The sequence below is a fragment of the Aulostomus chinensis genome, chromosome 11 (genome assembly GCF_037954235.1).
Source record: "Aulostomus chinensis isolate RoL2024-O1b breed Wild chromosome 11, RoL_Achi_v1.0, whole genome shotgun sequence".
Classification (NCBI taxonomy): Eukaryota; Metazoa; Chordata; class Actinopteri; order Syngnathiformes; family Aulostomidae; genus Aulostomus; species Aulostomus chinensis.
In genome coordinates, this window is record NC_141330.1 from 23,933,080 (window position 1) to 23,950,679 (window position 17,600).

Consider the following 17,600-nt stretch of genomic DNA (forward strand, 5'->3'; position numbering starts at 1 on the left):
ATCTTTGAACAGAGGAGGTGGACTGCGACATTTCCTTTCACCTATTTACAACCAAGTCCTTTCAAAGCTTCCCCAAAGAGCTCAGCCGAAAGACCCATGTGGAACGGCTGCTGTCAGCACAGCCCATTAGCATCTGAGTGGTCGGTGAAAGTCCCTAACGACCACCCCTGAAACTCCCTGACACCTCACAACGACTGTCGTTTGGGGAGGCCAGGTGAGCCTCGGGAGGGTCGTTTCCACCACAATAGCACTGACCACTCCCACATAGGTTTATAAGCTGGAGTTTCCACACTCTTCACTAGAACTGAAGAAGCCTCTCGGATGAGAGGTGAAATGTCTTCAAGATAAACTTACGTCCAGTTGACCAGATTTTACTTCGCTTCGAGATTGATTGTAGTTATCCTGGCTTGTCTCCTTCAGATAATGACAAAATCTGAATGCAGAGAGGCAGATGGACCTGTCCCATCCTCTCATCAATAGCTAAAATCTATCCTTTTTCCTCTTTCCATTTCTCATCAGCAGCAGAAGAGAGAGAGAGAGATAGAACTTTGTGTGTGAGATGAGATGAGCACACAGGGAAGTTCATTCTTGAGATGGGGAATAAAGAAGGGAGGGAGTATTCATACTGGTAATTTCATAAGATTGAACAGAAAGGCAAGGTAAATGAATAGAGAACTGCATGTGTGGAGTAAGTCTCCAAGGGAAATGTCAGGGCACGCAACTTAACAAATGGACAACTTAACTCTTTCTCTCCCTCTCTCTCTGTCTTAAACTGCCTTTAGAAGTCTATCTGTCTGTATTATTTGTATTATCTGATTACAGTGCACAGAGAAGGTAACATCAGGGCATTTATAGGATGATGCATTTCTCTCAACCTCATTCAGAAGTCATTGGTGGTAATAGGACAGAGCTTGGCTCAAAAGCTACCTGTTTTTTTTTTCTCTCCAACTTCTTCTCTAACTTTACTGTGGTTCTGGATTATTCTGACTCCACAGGAACTGACAGGCTGACAGCCCCCCTGCTGCAATGATACAGAAGAACTTTTTTCTTTTTGGCACATTCAGCTTATGCTGGTTACACAAGTAAAGCTAAGTGAAATTTGTCTCTGGCCTTGTTCAGAAATGCCAGTAATATTAATATGTCCTATGCTGCTGTGAGTCTCAGCTGGAGGGTGTAGGATTGGGTGCGGACAGCAGGAAGATGTCCCTACCAAATCCAACCACTGCTGCATTGTTCCTACCAATATTTGCACTGTCTGTCTGTGTATAGTCCTTTTTTTCAGTCAATTAAGTACCATAAATGATCTGCAATTGGATTTTCAACCCAAGGCTGAATTGATCCACTTCACTACAACAACAAAGGCAGCAGCATCCAATGGATGTTGAGCAGCCAGCAACAACCTGTGCGGTCTATTCAAAAAAAGTCAAGTGTCATTAGCGGAGTATTGATAAGCTCTGATGTTAGTTTAATGTTAGTCACTTTGTTTTGCTACTGTGTGCATGATCTGTAAACAATATATTTAAGCATTCTACACTTCACAGTGGTTAGGCTTCAAGGAATTCTTATTTTTAAGGATGTCTGTGTAGGTTCTCATTCATCCAGGTCATCGTAGATCGAAGCGAAGTAAAATCTGGTCAACTGGACGTAAGTTTATCTTGAAGACGTTTCACCTCTCATCCGAGAGGCTTCTTCAGTTCTAGTGAAGAGTGTGGAAACTCCAGCTTATAAACCTATGTGAGAGTGGTCTGTGCTATTGTGGTGGAAACGACCCTCCCGAGACTCACCTGGCCTCCCCAAACGACAGTCGTTGTGAGGTGTCAGGGAGTTTCAGGGGTGGTCGTTAGGGAGGCTCCCTAATGACATCTCCGATGTCGCCAACACAACCTCATTCCCACTAGCCTACTACTAGGATCCACCGTGAGGGGCCACAGGGCCAGCAAGATTTTGGAACGGGCCCAAAATCAGCTTCTCAACGAGAGAGTGAGACAGGTCCATTTCACCATCGAGGGACTAAAGAGCAAGCTAGATCACCTTAATCAAGAGTTAACGCCATTTTTGCCACCCGCCATCTTGGACAAGGTCACCTCCTTCGTTGGGACAGCCCAACTATCTCAACATCAGAAGAGGAAGGAGAGGCAGAAAAGGAAATTCGCGCGCCTCCAGTCTCGCCTCGACCGGGAACGAGAAGCAGAAGGCCCAACCCCAGCGGACTCACAGGACAGGTGGATAAGGAACTTATCCAACAGGGAGCTCACCAGTCCTGAGAAACACGTCCTTGCCAAAGGAATGAACTTTGCTGTCACCCCGAAACATCTCCCGACTGTGGACCTCATCACTGCCACAGAATCCGCCATCAAGAAGAACAACCTCTCCACCACAGAAGCAGATGAACTACGACTCAAGGTCACAGCGGCCCTCTCCGAAGCGAAGGTCCCCTCTGCCAACCTCTCGGTCCAGGAAAGGAAGGCCTTGAATGCACTGAGCAAAGATGAGAACATCACCATCCTTCCGGCTGACAAAGGAAGATGCACGGTGGTCCTTGACACAACTGACTACCAGAATAAGATCAGTTCTCTTCTCAGTGACATTCACACATATGAGACCTTAAAACGCAACCCCACCAGCAGCTATAAGAAGAAAGTGGTGGAACACCTACAGAAGCTGCAAAAGGGGGAAATCATCAACCGCTTGGAGTATCACCGCCTGTACCCCGGAGACGCAGTTCCACGGATTTACGGCCTCCCCAAAATCCACAAGGAAGGTGCCCCGCTCCGACCCATTGTCAGCTGCATAAACTCCGTGACGTACAACATCGCCAAACACGTCGCCATCATCTTAGCCCCCTTGGTAGGGAAAACCCCCCACCACGTCCAGAATTCCATGGACTTCGTGAACAAGGTTAGAGAACTCAAGCTGGACCCAGATGAGACCATGGTGTCCTACGATGTGACCTCCTTGTTCACCTGCGTCCCTACCGTTGAGGCTGTGGAAACAGTGAGGAAACGCCTACAGCTGGACAACACCCTCAGCAACAGGACCAACCTCAATCCGGACAAAATCTGCCAACTTCTGGACCTTTGCCTGAACACAACCTACTTCCAGTACAGAGGGAAGTTTTTCAGGCAAAAACACGGCTGTGCCATGGGTTCTCCCGTATCTCCTATCGTGGCCAACCTATACATGGAAGAGGTGGAACAGAGGGCCCTGACTTCCTTCAATGGACCCCCCCCCCCCCCCACCCACTGGTTCCGATACGTTGATGACACCTGGGTGAAGATCAAGGTTCAGGAGGTACAACCTTTTACAGCACACATCAACTCGGTAGACGTCAACATCAAGTTCACCAGAGAGGATGTGAAAGACAACCATCTGCCCTTTTTGGACTGCGACGTCTACATTCAAGAGGACAGGAGCCTGAGGGTGGATGTGTACAGGAAACCCACCCACACTGACCAATACTTGCTTTTTGACTCTCACCATCCTCTGGAGCACAAGTTAGGTGTCATCAGGACGCTGACACCGAGCGGAGACCATCCCCATCAGCGTCCAAGGCCGGAAAAAAGAACAGCAGCATCTGAAAAGAGCACTTAAAACTTGTGGCTTCCCAGACTGGACCTTTGTAAAATCCTCTTCCAGGTCCAGAAAGGAGGAGAGCTCCAGGAGGAGGGAAGATGAAGAAGGCAGGAGAAAAAACATAGCGATCCCCTATGTGGCAGGGTTTCTGAGAAATTAAGGAGAATCTATAATAAGCACCGCATCCCTGTGTCTTTTAAACCAGACAACACTCTGAGACAAAGACTGGTTCACCCCAAAGATCCCACCCCTCACAGCCAGAAAAGCAATCTGGTATACGCTGTCAGATGCAGTGAGGCCTGCACGGATCTCAACATAGGGGAAACCAAACAGCCCCTCAACAAGCGCATGGCCCAACATAGAAGAGCCAACTCTGGAGGACAGGACTCAGCGGTTTTCCTCCACCTCAAGGAGGAAAGCCACTCCTTCCAGGACGACCATGTCCAAATACTCGACAGAGAGGACAGATGGTTTGAAAGAGGAGTTAAAGAAGCCATCCACGTCAGGATAGAGAAACCATCTTTGAACAGAGGAGGTGGACTGCAACATTTCCTTTCACCTATTTACAACCAAGTCCTTTCAAAACTTCCCCAAAGAGCTCAGCTGAAAGACCCATGTGGAACGGCTGATGCCAGCACAGCCCATTAGCATCTGAGTGGTCGGTGAAAGTCCCTAACGACCACCCCTGAAACTCCCTGACACCTCACAACGACTGTCGTTTGGGGAGGCCAGGTGAGTCTCGGGAGGGTCGTTTCCACCACAATAGCACAGACCACTCTCACATAGGTTTATAAGCTGGAGTTTCCACACTCTTCACTAGAACTGAAGAAGCCTCTCGGATGAGAGGTGAAACGTCTTCAAGATAAACTTACGTCCAGTTGACCAGATTTTACTTCGCTTCGATCTATTTTTAAGGATAATTTTTTGAAAACTACAAACTATTATGTTGTAGCCAAAACATCAAATGCACTTTTGTTTTCAAACTTTATTTAAGGTATAAAAAAAAGGAGAGTAAAAAAATAATACTCATCCCCCTATCGTGATAATTTGCTTGTGGTATCAGCTCTACGTGATGTGAAAGGGCTGTCATGAATGCAAATATATGAGCTTTCAGGGGTGCCGTCATAGAGTACTTTTATGTCCTCACCAATGTCAAAATCCAAACTACACCCTTGGTATAAAATGAACCAAGTTCGAATACATTTTTTTTGTTGGCTTCAGAATGATATATTGACAGTCCTTTCTGTACAAAAAAAATTCTGAATATAGATGGTAATAACACTGGAATGTTTGATGTCTACAAATGCTAATGAAGCAGAGAATACTGACTCAGATAAGAAAAAACACGATCATGATATCAAAAATTGAATATATGAATACAAAACAATTCTGTTATTTTTTTTGTCAAGTTTTTGAGATACATGCTCACTTTTCTTGAGGATTGTCATCACAAGACCTTAGGCTAATAGCAGGAGCAGTTTCTGGGTTAGGCAATGTAGGCTTTTGCCTTGGGCTATAAATCTTTGGGGCTCCGTGGGTTGTGTGCAGTCTTGGCTTTATTAATCACAACCTGTGCTTATGTCAAAAATGCAAACACTAGTAAAACAAACAAACAAACGCACACACACACACACAGACATGTACGCACACACAGTCAAATCAAATATTTCTCACAAAACCAGTGCTCCAGGCACAGGCCATCCCCCTTTCTGCAGAGCGACTGTCTGGTCTCTGAATAGATCAGGTGAAGATCATATCAAAGAACATGTATTGTGTGTGAGGAGTAAAGCAGTACATCAGTCAATCTGACGATCTGCATTATAGATTGATAATAGACAGATTTAAATGACCAGACATTGCTTCAAAACTGTCTGTAAGCTCACATTAAGTGTTATGTTAAGTCATCAATAATAACCCACAATAACAATAATGATAATCGTACTATAGCCAGTTTCTAAATGTCAAGAAAAAAGGTACATCTTCCTTTACATATGTGTGTGTGTGTATGTATGTGTGTATGGAAGAAGTACCTTACCTATATACATACACACACATATATACATATATGTGTGTGTGTGTGTGTGTGTGTGTGTATATATAGTTTCTTAATGTCAAGAAAAAAGGTACTTCTTCCCTTCCCACAGTCCAAAGACACAAATGGGGATGAGGCTAATTGAACATTCTAAATTGACCGTAGGTGTGACTGTGAGAGTGAATGGTTGTCTGTCTATATGTGTTGGCCCTGCAATGGATTGGCGACCCGTCCAGGGTGAACCCTGCCTCTCGCCAAAGGCTGCTGGGATAGGCTCCACCCCCCTGCAACCCTTAACAGGGTAAGAGGTGGAATATGGATGGATATTTTGATGGTGTCAAACATCTTAGATGGTGTGTTTTGCAAGTAAAACAGAGGAATAGACCCTGTCTGTATTGTTTTGATTTCTGCTCATTTTAATTCCTGACTGACTTGACAAGGGTTGTACATGGCTGCCTCTCCTCGGTGAAAAACAACACATATGGTCTTTTCAACAAGAAATGATGTACACATGTATTTGCATATGGAGCAAGGAAGTCAGATCTGATCACAAATGGTCTCTCAAGATGAGTGCATTTTATTTCTAGGTGTAAGTAAACTGCCTACTTGTGATTATATGACCCAGGACACACAGTTGGAACAGAGCCTCAAGCATTTCAGCTTCTCATGTGTGTTGGACACTAAGAACAAGGAAAGTGTATGAAAGAGAAGTGACAGCTGAATTGGTGAGAGAAATGAAGAGATTCTGTAGTAGGAGGTGAGATGGAGACAATCAGCCAGGGAGGATACACCAGCTGGCATGGCCTCATATGTGAGGATCCTTTGTTGCAGGAGAATTGCTCTGTGATTGATATGTTAACACTATCAGAACTCTGAAGCCAGTCTCTTTTAAAGGACAAAGCTGGTGATGTATATAAGAAGCGTGAAAATAACTCCACTGCTCAAAAAATAAGGGAACATTTAATCTCTGGTTCAGTTGTAGATCAGTGGTAGTCTGGGGAGGTATATCCTTGGAGGGTCCTCCACATTCATCCTGCCTGATTGATGATCGGTACTGGGATGAAATTGTCAGACCTAATGCAGGTTTTGTGGGCCCTGAGTTCCCCCTGGAGGACAATGCCCAGTCTTATGTGGTCAGCCTGTTGGCAGTTCTTTGATGATAAAATTATTGATGCCATTGACTGGCTTTCAAGTCCCCCAGATCTGAATCCAAGTGAGCCTCCTTGGGACATTAAGTGTCTCTGTATTCACCACCACCAAGTAGTTGAGTAGACTGTCAAGCAGCTCACTGATTCCTTATCCAGGTGTGGACAAGGACCCCTAGGACACTCCACTACTGTCTCATCAGGAGAATGCTCAAATATTGTTAGAAGTGCCTACAGGACTATGTAGGCCAAATGACCTACTGAGCCACATCATGGGTTGTCTTGATGAAATTCATGCAAGGTGGAGTGGTGTAACTTGTGATTTCAGTTTTTCACTTTGGTTTTTGTAGTGATTTTGTGTCCAACCCTCAATGGATTTCTGTGTCATTTGAATTGCAAAACGTTGTATACCAATGAAGATTTTCAACTTCGGTGCTTTGTTCAACGAGATCAGATTTGTGATAGTTAAGTGTTGACTCGATTGATGATACAAAAGCCAGCTTCCATGTCTGGGGATCAGACAGCCAAGGCCTTCGTCTGCTACCCAAACCACACTGCACCGGACCCTTCCGGTTCCTTCTGCGGGCAGTGGGTCCATGGGGGGACAAGTCCATGTAACCATGGAAACAGAGGAGACTAAATAACTGTGAATTATCGTCATAACATTGATACTATAGAGATTATTTGAAATGGAGGCTTGTAAGTCCCACATCATGGCAAGTGGGCATTTGTATGTTGTTTTCTGTATACATTCTGTGCCCCTCTCTCACCCCTGAGCCGTCATATGTACTTCGCGTTCTGGCACCTTATGATTTACAAATGAAGCAATGGTTGTACATGTTGTTTTTCTGTGCGTTCCGGGACCTGTGTCCATCTCGTCACCGCTGGGGTGTCATATGTACTTTGCGTTCCGGTACCTTATGATTTACAAATTAAGCACTGGGGAAAGGGGTATATGTTTGTTAGTTTTTTACCTCATTTGCTTTGATCTATTGTTTTGTGTGTGTGTGTGTGTGTGTGTGTGTGTGTGTGTGTGTGTGTGTGTGTGTGTGTGTGTGTGTGTGTGTGTGTGTGTGTGTGTGTACTTATTCTATTCCTTATTATGGAAAACAAACAGAACTAAAACCTTAATGCAATATATTGTGGATGACATACAATACTGGGAGTCTGGCCCTGATACATTAAGTCCTTGTTTTATGTATTGTAAGCCTTGGTTGAGGTTAAACATATCCTTTGCTTCTGATTTCATAAAAGTATTTGCATTTGGTAATATTGAGAGGGCTAGAAGATTGCCATCCTTCCAGTTTTTATTGAATGCGTGTAATTTGGGGATTTAGGAATTTAATCTTATTCCTCTGTGTTGTTCTGGATTAGATCAACAGTGAAATCCCTGACATGTGTTATTTGCTAAATGTACTCAGAAGTTTGAAGAATTCTCGATTAATAACAGACTTGGCTCTGAACTGAAATGAAGGCTGATATTAACCGTGGTGCCGCGACTTTGCTGTGACCCAGGAGATGAACCACCGTGCCACTGTGTAATAGGAAGCATAACCAGCACCTATTTAAAGCTCACACTGCTCTGTAATCTCAATCAGCCCTCTTCTGTTCACATGTCAGCTCCCATTCTCCTCAAACCCACCTCCTTATTAGAGACGGAGAGGGCTGTGATTTCACTGTTTACTGCCAACCAGCCTGCAATGCAACGGCAAGCGTAGGCACAATACCGATGAACATGTATGTGTGTGTTTCTGTGTCTCCTTACTTAAGCCATGAAAATGTAACTGAATGGCACTGCAATACAACTAGTTCATGTGGGAATAAATGTCTTCACTGGGAATGTGAGCACTGCAACAGACTATCCTCTGCTACCTGTAACGCATACATAACCCACGTAATCATGAGGCAGCAGTGAGACATCCATAAATTTGCAGCCATCTTTTGGCAACAAACCTCTTTTTCTAGCTTTGTCAATCCAAATCTCCCTTTATTTGAAATCTCTTGACTACGTAGGCCATAGCATCTGATTAACATTTTATATATATATATATATATATATATATATATATATATATATATATATACACATATGTATATATATACACATATGTGTGTATATATATATATATATATATATATATACACACATATGTATATATATACACATATGTGTGTGTATATATATATATACATATGTGTATATATATACACATGTGTGTATATATATATATATATACATATGTGTATATATATACACATGTGTGTATATATATATATATACATATGTGTATATATATACACATATGTGTATATATATACACATATGTGTATATATATACATATGTGTGTATATATACATACATGTGTATATATATACATATATATGTATATATATGTATATATATATATACACACACACACACACACACACACACACATATATATATATATACATACACTTATCAAACCATTTATTGACCTGTCTGATGGATGAAAGCATTGTTGATGACTGGTGTTCATTCACTGTCTTTCTTTCACCCATCTTTGTATCATTCTTCGTCCAACTCTGTGGTAAAGGTTACTATTTTCTTCTAGTCTGTTGTTTCCTGACGCCGGGACACAATGCAGCAGTGAGATTCCTAAATGGCACGGATAAACTGATTGCACTTGTACACTGACTACTGATGTTGGGGCATGGTACAGCACAGACCATGTGATGATAGAAATGTGTAAGGTAACTTGAAGAAAAAATAAAGAGCTGGAGGAGGAAGTATTTACCTCTGTGGATATGCCAATTAGAAAACAGTCAAATGTGATAAAAATGATATTGTTCAACATTTCTTAAAATAGTTCACAGAACAATAACTGTAGACATTACATTTACATTTACCACGACAGAAAATGACATACACTGTTTTTACATTGAGATCTAATAGTGTGTATGTTATTTCACATTGGTTCATGGTAATTGCAGAGACTAGATTGTAGAACAATCATAATTATGGTCAGAACATTTCAAAATGTCACGAGGTTGCAATTGTGGGCTGTTCAGATGTTGAGGAATTGTGAAAACACTTCAATTGTATTAATATTTCATGGAGATGCGCAAGAAGGACTAAAATCTGAGAGTGATGTGCATGAATAGCAACCTTCCTTAGTCCTTGTGGACTTCAGTTTCAAATGATGTCATTGCGTAAAATCTGGAAGGGCGTGTGAGAGTGCAAGGCTATATCAATAAGTCTATTACATTAGTAACTGTAGAAACATTTTAATCAACATCATCATGTGTCGTCTGTGATCCATTAGTGTCTGTTCCATTTAAATACTTTTCAATACTTGAAAAAAACATATACTCAGTCAGTTCTTAACACAAAGAAAACACACACAGGAAGAACTTTGATTTCTTTACGCCATTTTTCTAAGCTTAAATAGTTTGTAGTATCGCTAAAGCTACAAATCTGTTAGAAGCGACTATCACTTCAAGACTAGAATTTCAGTTCCCTCTGTGGTCTTTATTTTTACATATTCTCCAGTCATGATGTGATTTCATATTGTTTCTGGCAAATATAATTCAAGTAATTCAAACACTTAATGGTACATAGACTCAAAAAGTGTGTGTAATGAGTCCATGTAGCAGATGCATATACACAGTTCATTGGGTGCAAAATGTAGCGCAGTCCAAAACAACAGATCTAACAAGAATCCTACTTTTACAAAGCTTATTATCATACAGACCGTATCATACTGAGATATGTTTCTAACATTCTTCCCCTCCCACGTGTGTTAATTGTGCAGCCAAATATCAGAAGCACCTCTTGGTAACATGCAGTCCTGTTCAACAGTGCTGCAAACTACAGCCGCAGTTATAGCCAGTGACTTCTGACCGTAAACTGAACATTACCTTTGTAGTGGCAGAATCTGTAGTGCAGCTGACATATTGCGTTACAAGATTAAAGTGTGAGGGGCAGCATGGCTCAGAGGTAGAGTGGCTGTCAAGCAACCAAGGGGTCGCCGGTTTGATCCTCACTTCCTCCGGTGACCATGTCAAAGTATCCTTGAGCGAGATACTGAACCCCTTATTGCTCCTGATGGCCCCGCGACGGACTAGCGACCATCCAGGGTGAACCCCGCCTCTCACCCAATGTCAGCTGGGATAGGCCTTTGAGCTGTGACATCCTTCTAGGCAACATTGATGCCACAATCATGACAGAAGTGGTTTACAGAAACACAGATGAATCATAGACTCTGTGACTTGACTTGTGTTCCCTGTGTAGGCAATATATAAGATGGTGTCCTCTGTGATGAAGATGCCTGAGGATGAGTCAACACCTGAGAAGAGAACAGAGAAGATCTTCAGGCAGATGGACACCAACAGAGATGGTAGGCTGAATTTATCAAGGGGTTGTTTTTTTTTTTTTGTAAAGACTTGGTTAAAGATGGGCATCGACAGTTGATAGTGCAGTGATCTATTGTTTTTCCTGCCAACATGAAGGCTGCTGGTTTGGTAATATGTAGGCCATCTGATTTGGGGCCTGCTGGTCCCTGGTTCCCTGACGCCCAACCAAGCATACAGACTTTGGCCGTATTTGCTGTAACTGGGGGGAATTGCATGATCCACCCATGTGCTACGACAAACTGGTGAACACCTCTCCTGAAAAGATATTGCTGACATTGGAAGTCTGTGGTAGTCTGAGAGTACTCTTCAGATTTCAAATACTTAGTGACTGACATTCAGGACATACCTGGTCACTCTGAGACAGTGTTGAGATGACAGTAGGCAATTGCTCTGCTCTGTGGGAAAAACTACCAAAAAATGTTGTAATATACCAAACATCTAGTATATAAAATAGACACTTGTCTTAGCACACATAAGCTGACACAAACACTGATTTCTACACACACACACACACACACACACACACACATATCACTTTCTTAAAATAATCACCATTTTTTTCAAGTTTCAGAAAACACAAAAAATTGGAGACAAAACATCATAAGGAGTTGTAAAAAAGTTTGGAAAAAGGATTCCAAGTACAGGTGCCCTGTAGGATGCAAAAGTATTTATTTTAAGGGCAAAACCATTTAGAAAAAAGAAAAATCAGGGACCCTGATGTATGTGTGTGAAAACATAGTCAGCTTGCTTCATTGGGCCTTGAGTTGATTGGGCCTTTTACCACCAGAATCTTTTGAATTCATGCTTTATTCTTCAAATGTAAAGAAATCTCCTCAAGGCGTTCCTGAGAATACAACAGGCTGACAGGGGGCCAACCTGAAAAAAGCATCATGTCATGCCTATGGCTGTCAGTGGTGCAGAGGCATAATAAACATTGATGATGCTGTTAAGAAAAACTGCTAGGTATTTGGGGATATTTATGTTAATAGCTAGTGACCTGACTTAAAAAATTTTCACATACCCAAACCTTGAGTTAATACTCAAATGATACAATTATTAGTAGGGCTACCATGATAACAGCATCTTATTCTGAATACGGTTGAAGTAAGCAATAATCAAATTAAGAAAGGTGGAGTATTCCAGTCTCAGGGCATTTACTTTAACACATTTTGGGCATATATATATATATATATATATATATATATATATATATATATATATATACACACACCATGTTTTCATCAACAAATGGTTTAACCCTAACCCTACCCCACTGTTGGTGGACAACAGTTCCAACTGGAGCATGAATGAAATATTGTTAAATCAGCTCATGTAAACACCACCACCCCATTTCCAAAACACTGAAGTCCATGTAATGATAGTCAACGTTGTGTGATCAATATTCCTTCTCAGACCTAAAGCCTGAACTATTTTCTGGTCCCATGTAAAATAAATAATTTAATCGATATTTTAAACATGCTTGAACCAGTCAGCTAATTTCTTGAATTACTTAACGCTCTGTAAGGACTGTGTGGGAACTATCGGATTCATGATTCATTGTTTTGATTAAAGTGAGACCCAACAGGCATTTCAGTTGCATGCGCATTTCACTGCCACCTGGTTTCCTAGCCATTAGCTGTGGTCTTTATACAGACCAGCCTGGCTTTCCATAACAGGAGCCCTCCATCCTGAAGCAGCAATTCATTGACAAGAGAAATTTACTCTAGAGTCTACAACTGAACGCACATATCACAAAGTAGTGAGCACAAGAGACAGAGGAAGGGCATGAGCTGCTTAATGAGGAACTGGAGGAAAAGCAGAAGTACAAGGACAGCAAGACAAAGTTTGAGTGTGTCTTAACCTGGACATTGACACATGCATTCTTTTTCTTTTGCCTCTTCTATTAAAAAGAGACAACTTGATTGTCTTGAGTCTTTGATGTTATGAGTGTGTTCAGGTAAAAGATGAGCCACCTCAGCACTGCCACCTCCTGGTGAGATGTGAGTTAACATCAAAATGCATTGACATAGGTTGTTAGGGCTCTGAAAGTGAAAACTTCTCCAAAGAACCTTGGTAGATTCTGTATCAAACTGTATGTCATCACATTACAATTGATCAAAAAAGTGAATAGCTTTAAATTCATACAATACCCAATAGTGCTCACATGGCAGTTCCTTGTCACAGCGTGAGTCCTCCTTAATAGTGAGAATTAAAAGCTGTATATTTTAATCTTACTGTACATTTAGTATCATAAGTCTTATAATTGCACTATATCCAACAGTAGTAGACATTCTGCATGTACGCTAATGATCTTTAATCTGTCTAAATCTCCATCAGTTCATATTCTCTCTTTTTCTGTCTTTTGGTCTTCTGCTATGTACTCAACTGAGGGAACTCATCCCTCTGTCAATCTCCTGTTGATGTTGTATGTATTTTAGGTAAATTGTCCTTGGAGGAGTTCATCAAGGGAGCAAAGAGTGACCCCTCCATCGTCCGCCTGTTGCAGTGCGACCCCAGCAGTGCTGGACAGTTCTAAACCTGAGGCATCAACATGACTTGTAAGCAACAAATCCTACTCCTACATCTGCAGTGTAACAAACATCACCAGACTTTGAAGAGCATTTTTTTATTTAGACAGGTAGTTAGCCCAGAGAGCAAAGGGTTACAGAGTATTTCTGTATTCGATTCATTGCGGGTTCGTTTGGTGGAAGGCTGAGCATCAGTTAGCCTCAGAACCGAAGGCGTTGCACCTCCCAGTCGGTAAACACACCTGGTGAAGGGCAAGATGTGGGATGCAGAATGGCACTGGTTTTGTGACTACTTGTATTTCCTGGACCGATATGAGAGACTTTGTAGGAGGTGGCTTGTTATTTTGGACCAGGTGCTAGAGGTTTGTGTGTGCTTGTTCTGTAGCTTCTTACTTTTAAAGCCCCCATGTGTAGGATTTGAGAATTTGTCTTCTTTTTTTTTTCTTTTTTCTTTTTTTTTTTCTTGTGACTGAAGGTGAAATGGAACTTGTTATAAATATGTATTGCCACTTCATGTGTGTTAACTTGGCCGGTTATGATGTCAGAAAAGGTGACCTCTAAGGATTTCCCAAAACTGACTTAGCAAAAGATGTCTTTATCATTGATTTTAATTGAGGCTGTTAAGTGTTTCAACGAATTATCTGAATATATTCATTCTGGCACCTGACCTCATGTTTTCATACATTTTCTTCTTTATATGGCTATAACTTGATGGGACACAGGTGTAATTGGGAGAGGAACCTTTGACAATTACAGTAAGTGACTCTCAGAAGGTCCATGTCCTGAAAACAAGGTTGAAATAACCCCACTCCCATTGTTAATTGTATGGAATAATCCTTATGTTTGTGTAAAAATCCTATTTGTGAATTGCCACATCAACTACTGTTACTGTCTGACGGTGTGATTAAAGTCTCATTGTCTCCTCACAGGGCTTCTTTGGGTGACTCTGGATGCCCTTAACTGTCCACTAATGGAGCAGACCAATGATGAAGAATGACAAGCCGGTGACGAGGAAGAAGATAGGCCTTCGACATGCACTGAGGACTTCAAAGATGTGCACAACTCCCTACATCCTGGACAGTTTATGAAAACCCTCCAATCTCCTGCATAGACTGAATCTCAAGACCTTCTCAAACCATGATCAGGTTATCAGAACCCATACATTGTGTAATTGACAGGCATGTCAGACTGTAAAGAAGGTTTATGGCTGGTTGTATATACAGTTTAACTGTGTTTCTATATTAATGTCTTTGCTTGACTCTTTGAGGCTCCAGCCGGGGCGACACAAAGCCTCTCTATCACTCCAATGTATGTCGTAGACCGAGTGTGTGCATGAGACAACAAGACAGAGAACAAGAGACAAGTTGGTGTTTAATAAAAGGACATAGTGTAGGTGAGATTATTTAATCTTCAGAGCAGACGTGAAGTTGTTCCTTCACTCACAACAAGTACTGCTTTTGTTTCCTTTGTTTCCTTTTTTTACTGTGAGAATGTGTTCATGTGTTTGTGTATTTTGAAAATGGGATTGACTTTGGTCTGTTGTTTTGTTTTTTCGTTTTTTTGGGGGGGGGGGGGGCATGGAAATGTCATTATGCTACTATGCATATGCACCCCAAACTGTAGTATGAGTTTGTGGAGTCTCACTAATGTAAGGATGAGGTGCTTCATCCCTGCATCTATGAAGTGTTTCAGTGGTTCCTCATACTCGTAAGATTGTGATGGCAGAGGTTTGAGTGGCAGTGTAATACTGCACTCTTCCTCAAGGAAAAATATAAAGTATTGAAACCTGTGACTACAGTTTAGATATATTAAAGTGCACCTCAATTTGTAAAGCAAATTCAAGTTTCAGAACAAATGTTGTGAAATGATAATAATGTCTGTTTATTTAAGTTGTTGCAGGATATCAAGCATGCAAACCAGTTTCTTTGCTGTGTGAAGAACTGACACATTTCTTCACATTGAATTTTTGATGTTTTTAAGTGCTGCATGTCAAGTCAGTTGTTGAACAGTTGAATACACGGGGTATAGACTAAATAACACATATGCATGTCACTATCGTGCATGTGTGTATTTGCCTATGTTGTGAGGAAATAAGTGACTGAATGGCCAGTCGCACATCCAGCTCAGCGCTTGCTTCTGTATGTTAGTATTCTCATTGTTAGTACCACCAGTAGTTAGTATCATTGACAGAATATAGATTGCCAAAGCTGAGAGGTTTAATGGTTAATCTGAATTAGTTAAGGAAGAAGCTTTCGGTAGAAATCTCAACGTAACCGTTGATTGGGTAAATACACGTTGTGGCATGCTGATCTTTTTTTTTCTCCTTTTTTTTAGAAAGCTGGATGAGTGTGACCCTTCCCTAAAAGCAACCGAGCCCTCCTCAGGGCTGAGCAAGCTGTCTCAGTTATTGCATTGTTTTCCAGTTAGAAAATGCTTTGAATGTTTTATTGAATAACTGCTGTTTTTTAATAAAAAAAAATTGTAAAATATATTTGAAAAAATAAACAACATGCAGACAAACAAACTGAGAATAACAACTACTGCAATGACACTGTCACAATGTGTTGCTTTTATTGTATTTTTATGATTCTTTTTTTAAGCTGCAACATTTCTGTTAAACACAAAATAACATGTGGTCAAGTGCCAAATAAAAACAAAAACAGTATTGTATAAATTTATACTGTACCTGTGTTATCTGTTGAACGGAATGTTCATAATTGTTGCATTTTTTTTTTAGGTTTTGTATGGTATCCTGTGCTTAGTGAATGCAGTTTTAAAACACAGGATTCAGTTTTGGATTTTTTTGGTCATCTTTAAAAAGCAAGAATTAAATTTTAAATGTATTGTGTGCAAACATTTATGGTGTGTCTTGTGTTATATTGTGGTTTTAGTTACAGCTGGAGCAATTACTTGTATGATATACAAGCTTATTGCATTCACAGTATATATGTATTAGTGCATATGTCGCTTGATGAGAACTATTGGTACAAGAATGCTGAAATTTCAGATTTTTTTTTTCTGAAAATCAGAGCTGCACTGACAAATTTATTTTTCAAATGTCCATCCATTCATCCATCCATCATCAACCGCTTATCCTGTCATAGGGCAAGAGGCAGTGTACACCCTGGACAGGCTCTTAGTCCATCACAGAATGTTTTTCAAATGTTTCATATTCTGTTCATTTGGACATATTCTTGATAGGAAAAAGATTAAATAAGACTTCGAATATGATTTTATTTACTACAAATACCGGTATGGATTTTCAAAACTCGGTAAAGGTCTGGTTCTGGTTTTAGTGCTAAATTTTAAAACATCGAAATTCAAATCAGTTAAAAGTATCTAATGCTAGATATGCGAGTCCAGAACACGGGAAGCATTGCAGTACAGGGATTCCAGAGATCCAAAGGTGGCATCAGCTGGTATCCAGGTGCGAACAGGTCGGAAATGGAGGGAAGACAAAGCTCTGGAGGTGGCTGAGTCAAGGTTGAGGCAGAAGGTGCTGGTGGGTCTCATAGCAACAGGGCGTGGCAGCATTGGCTATCTCCCAGCAACTAGGGTTGACAAGGCTAAAGGAAAAGAGCAGCAACATCTCATTCAGGAGGAGGTGCGGCCAGGTGTGGAGGAATTAAGAGCCAGGAGGATGGTGGTAATGGGGCAACAAGTGTCATGGACTAAATGGGAGAATATTCTGAAACGCAACATCACCAACATCTAGAAAACAAGCTTCCATCGCATCAGGGTCCATGATGTCCTTCCAAGTCCAGCCAAACTCTGTGTCTCGGGAAAAACCGACACACCATCCTATCCTCAATGTTCAAGAAGGAGTTCCCTGGAACACCTTCTCAGCAGCTGCCCAAAAGCACTTGCACACGGGCACTCTCGCTGGCACTATGACTAGGTACTTAGGACAGTTGCCGACATCATTG

At 41.3% G+C, this 17,600-nt stretch overlaps 1 protein-coding gene across 6 annotated transcripts in view; it reads left to right on the plus strand.

Annotated features, from left to right (window-relative positions):
* Positions 1–16,532, plus strand: part of LOC147253806 (neurocalcin-delta A) — an 81,663-nt gene extending 65,131 nt beyond the window's left edge. For all 6 annotated transcript variants that reach the window (XM_086219113.1, XM_086219111.1, XM_086219110.1 and 3 more), the window contains 3 exons: positions 11,025–11,130; positions 13,585–13,704; positions 14,604–16,532. In XM_086219113.1, the coding sequence (XP_086075239.1) occupies positions 11,025–11,130; positions 13,585–13,682 (204 nt within the window). In that variant the 3' untranslated portion in view covers positions 13,683–13,704; positions 14,604–16,532. The remainder of the gene's footprint in view (positions 1–11,024; positions 11,131–13,584; positions 13,705–14,603) is intronic.
* Positions 16,533–17,600: the final 1,068 nt, after the last annotated feature.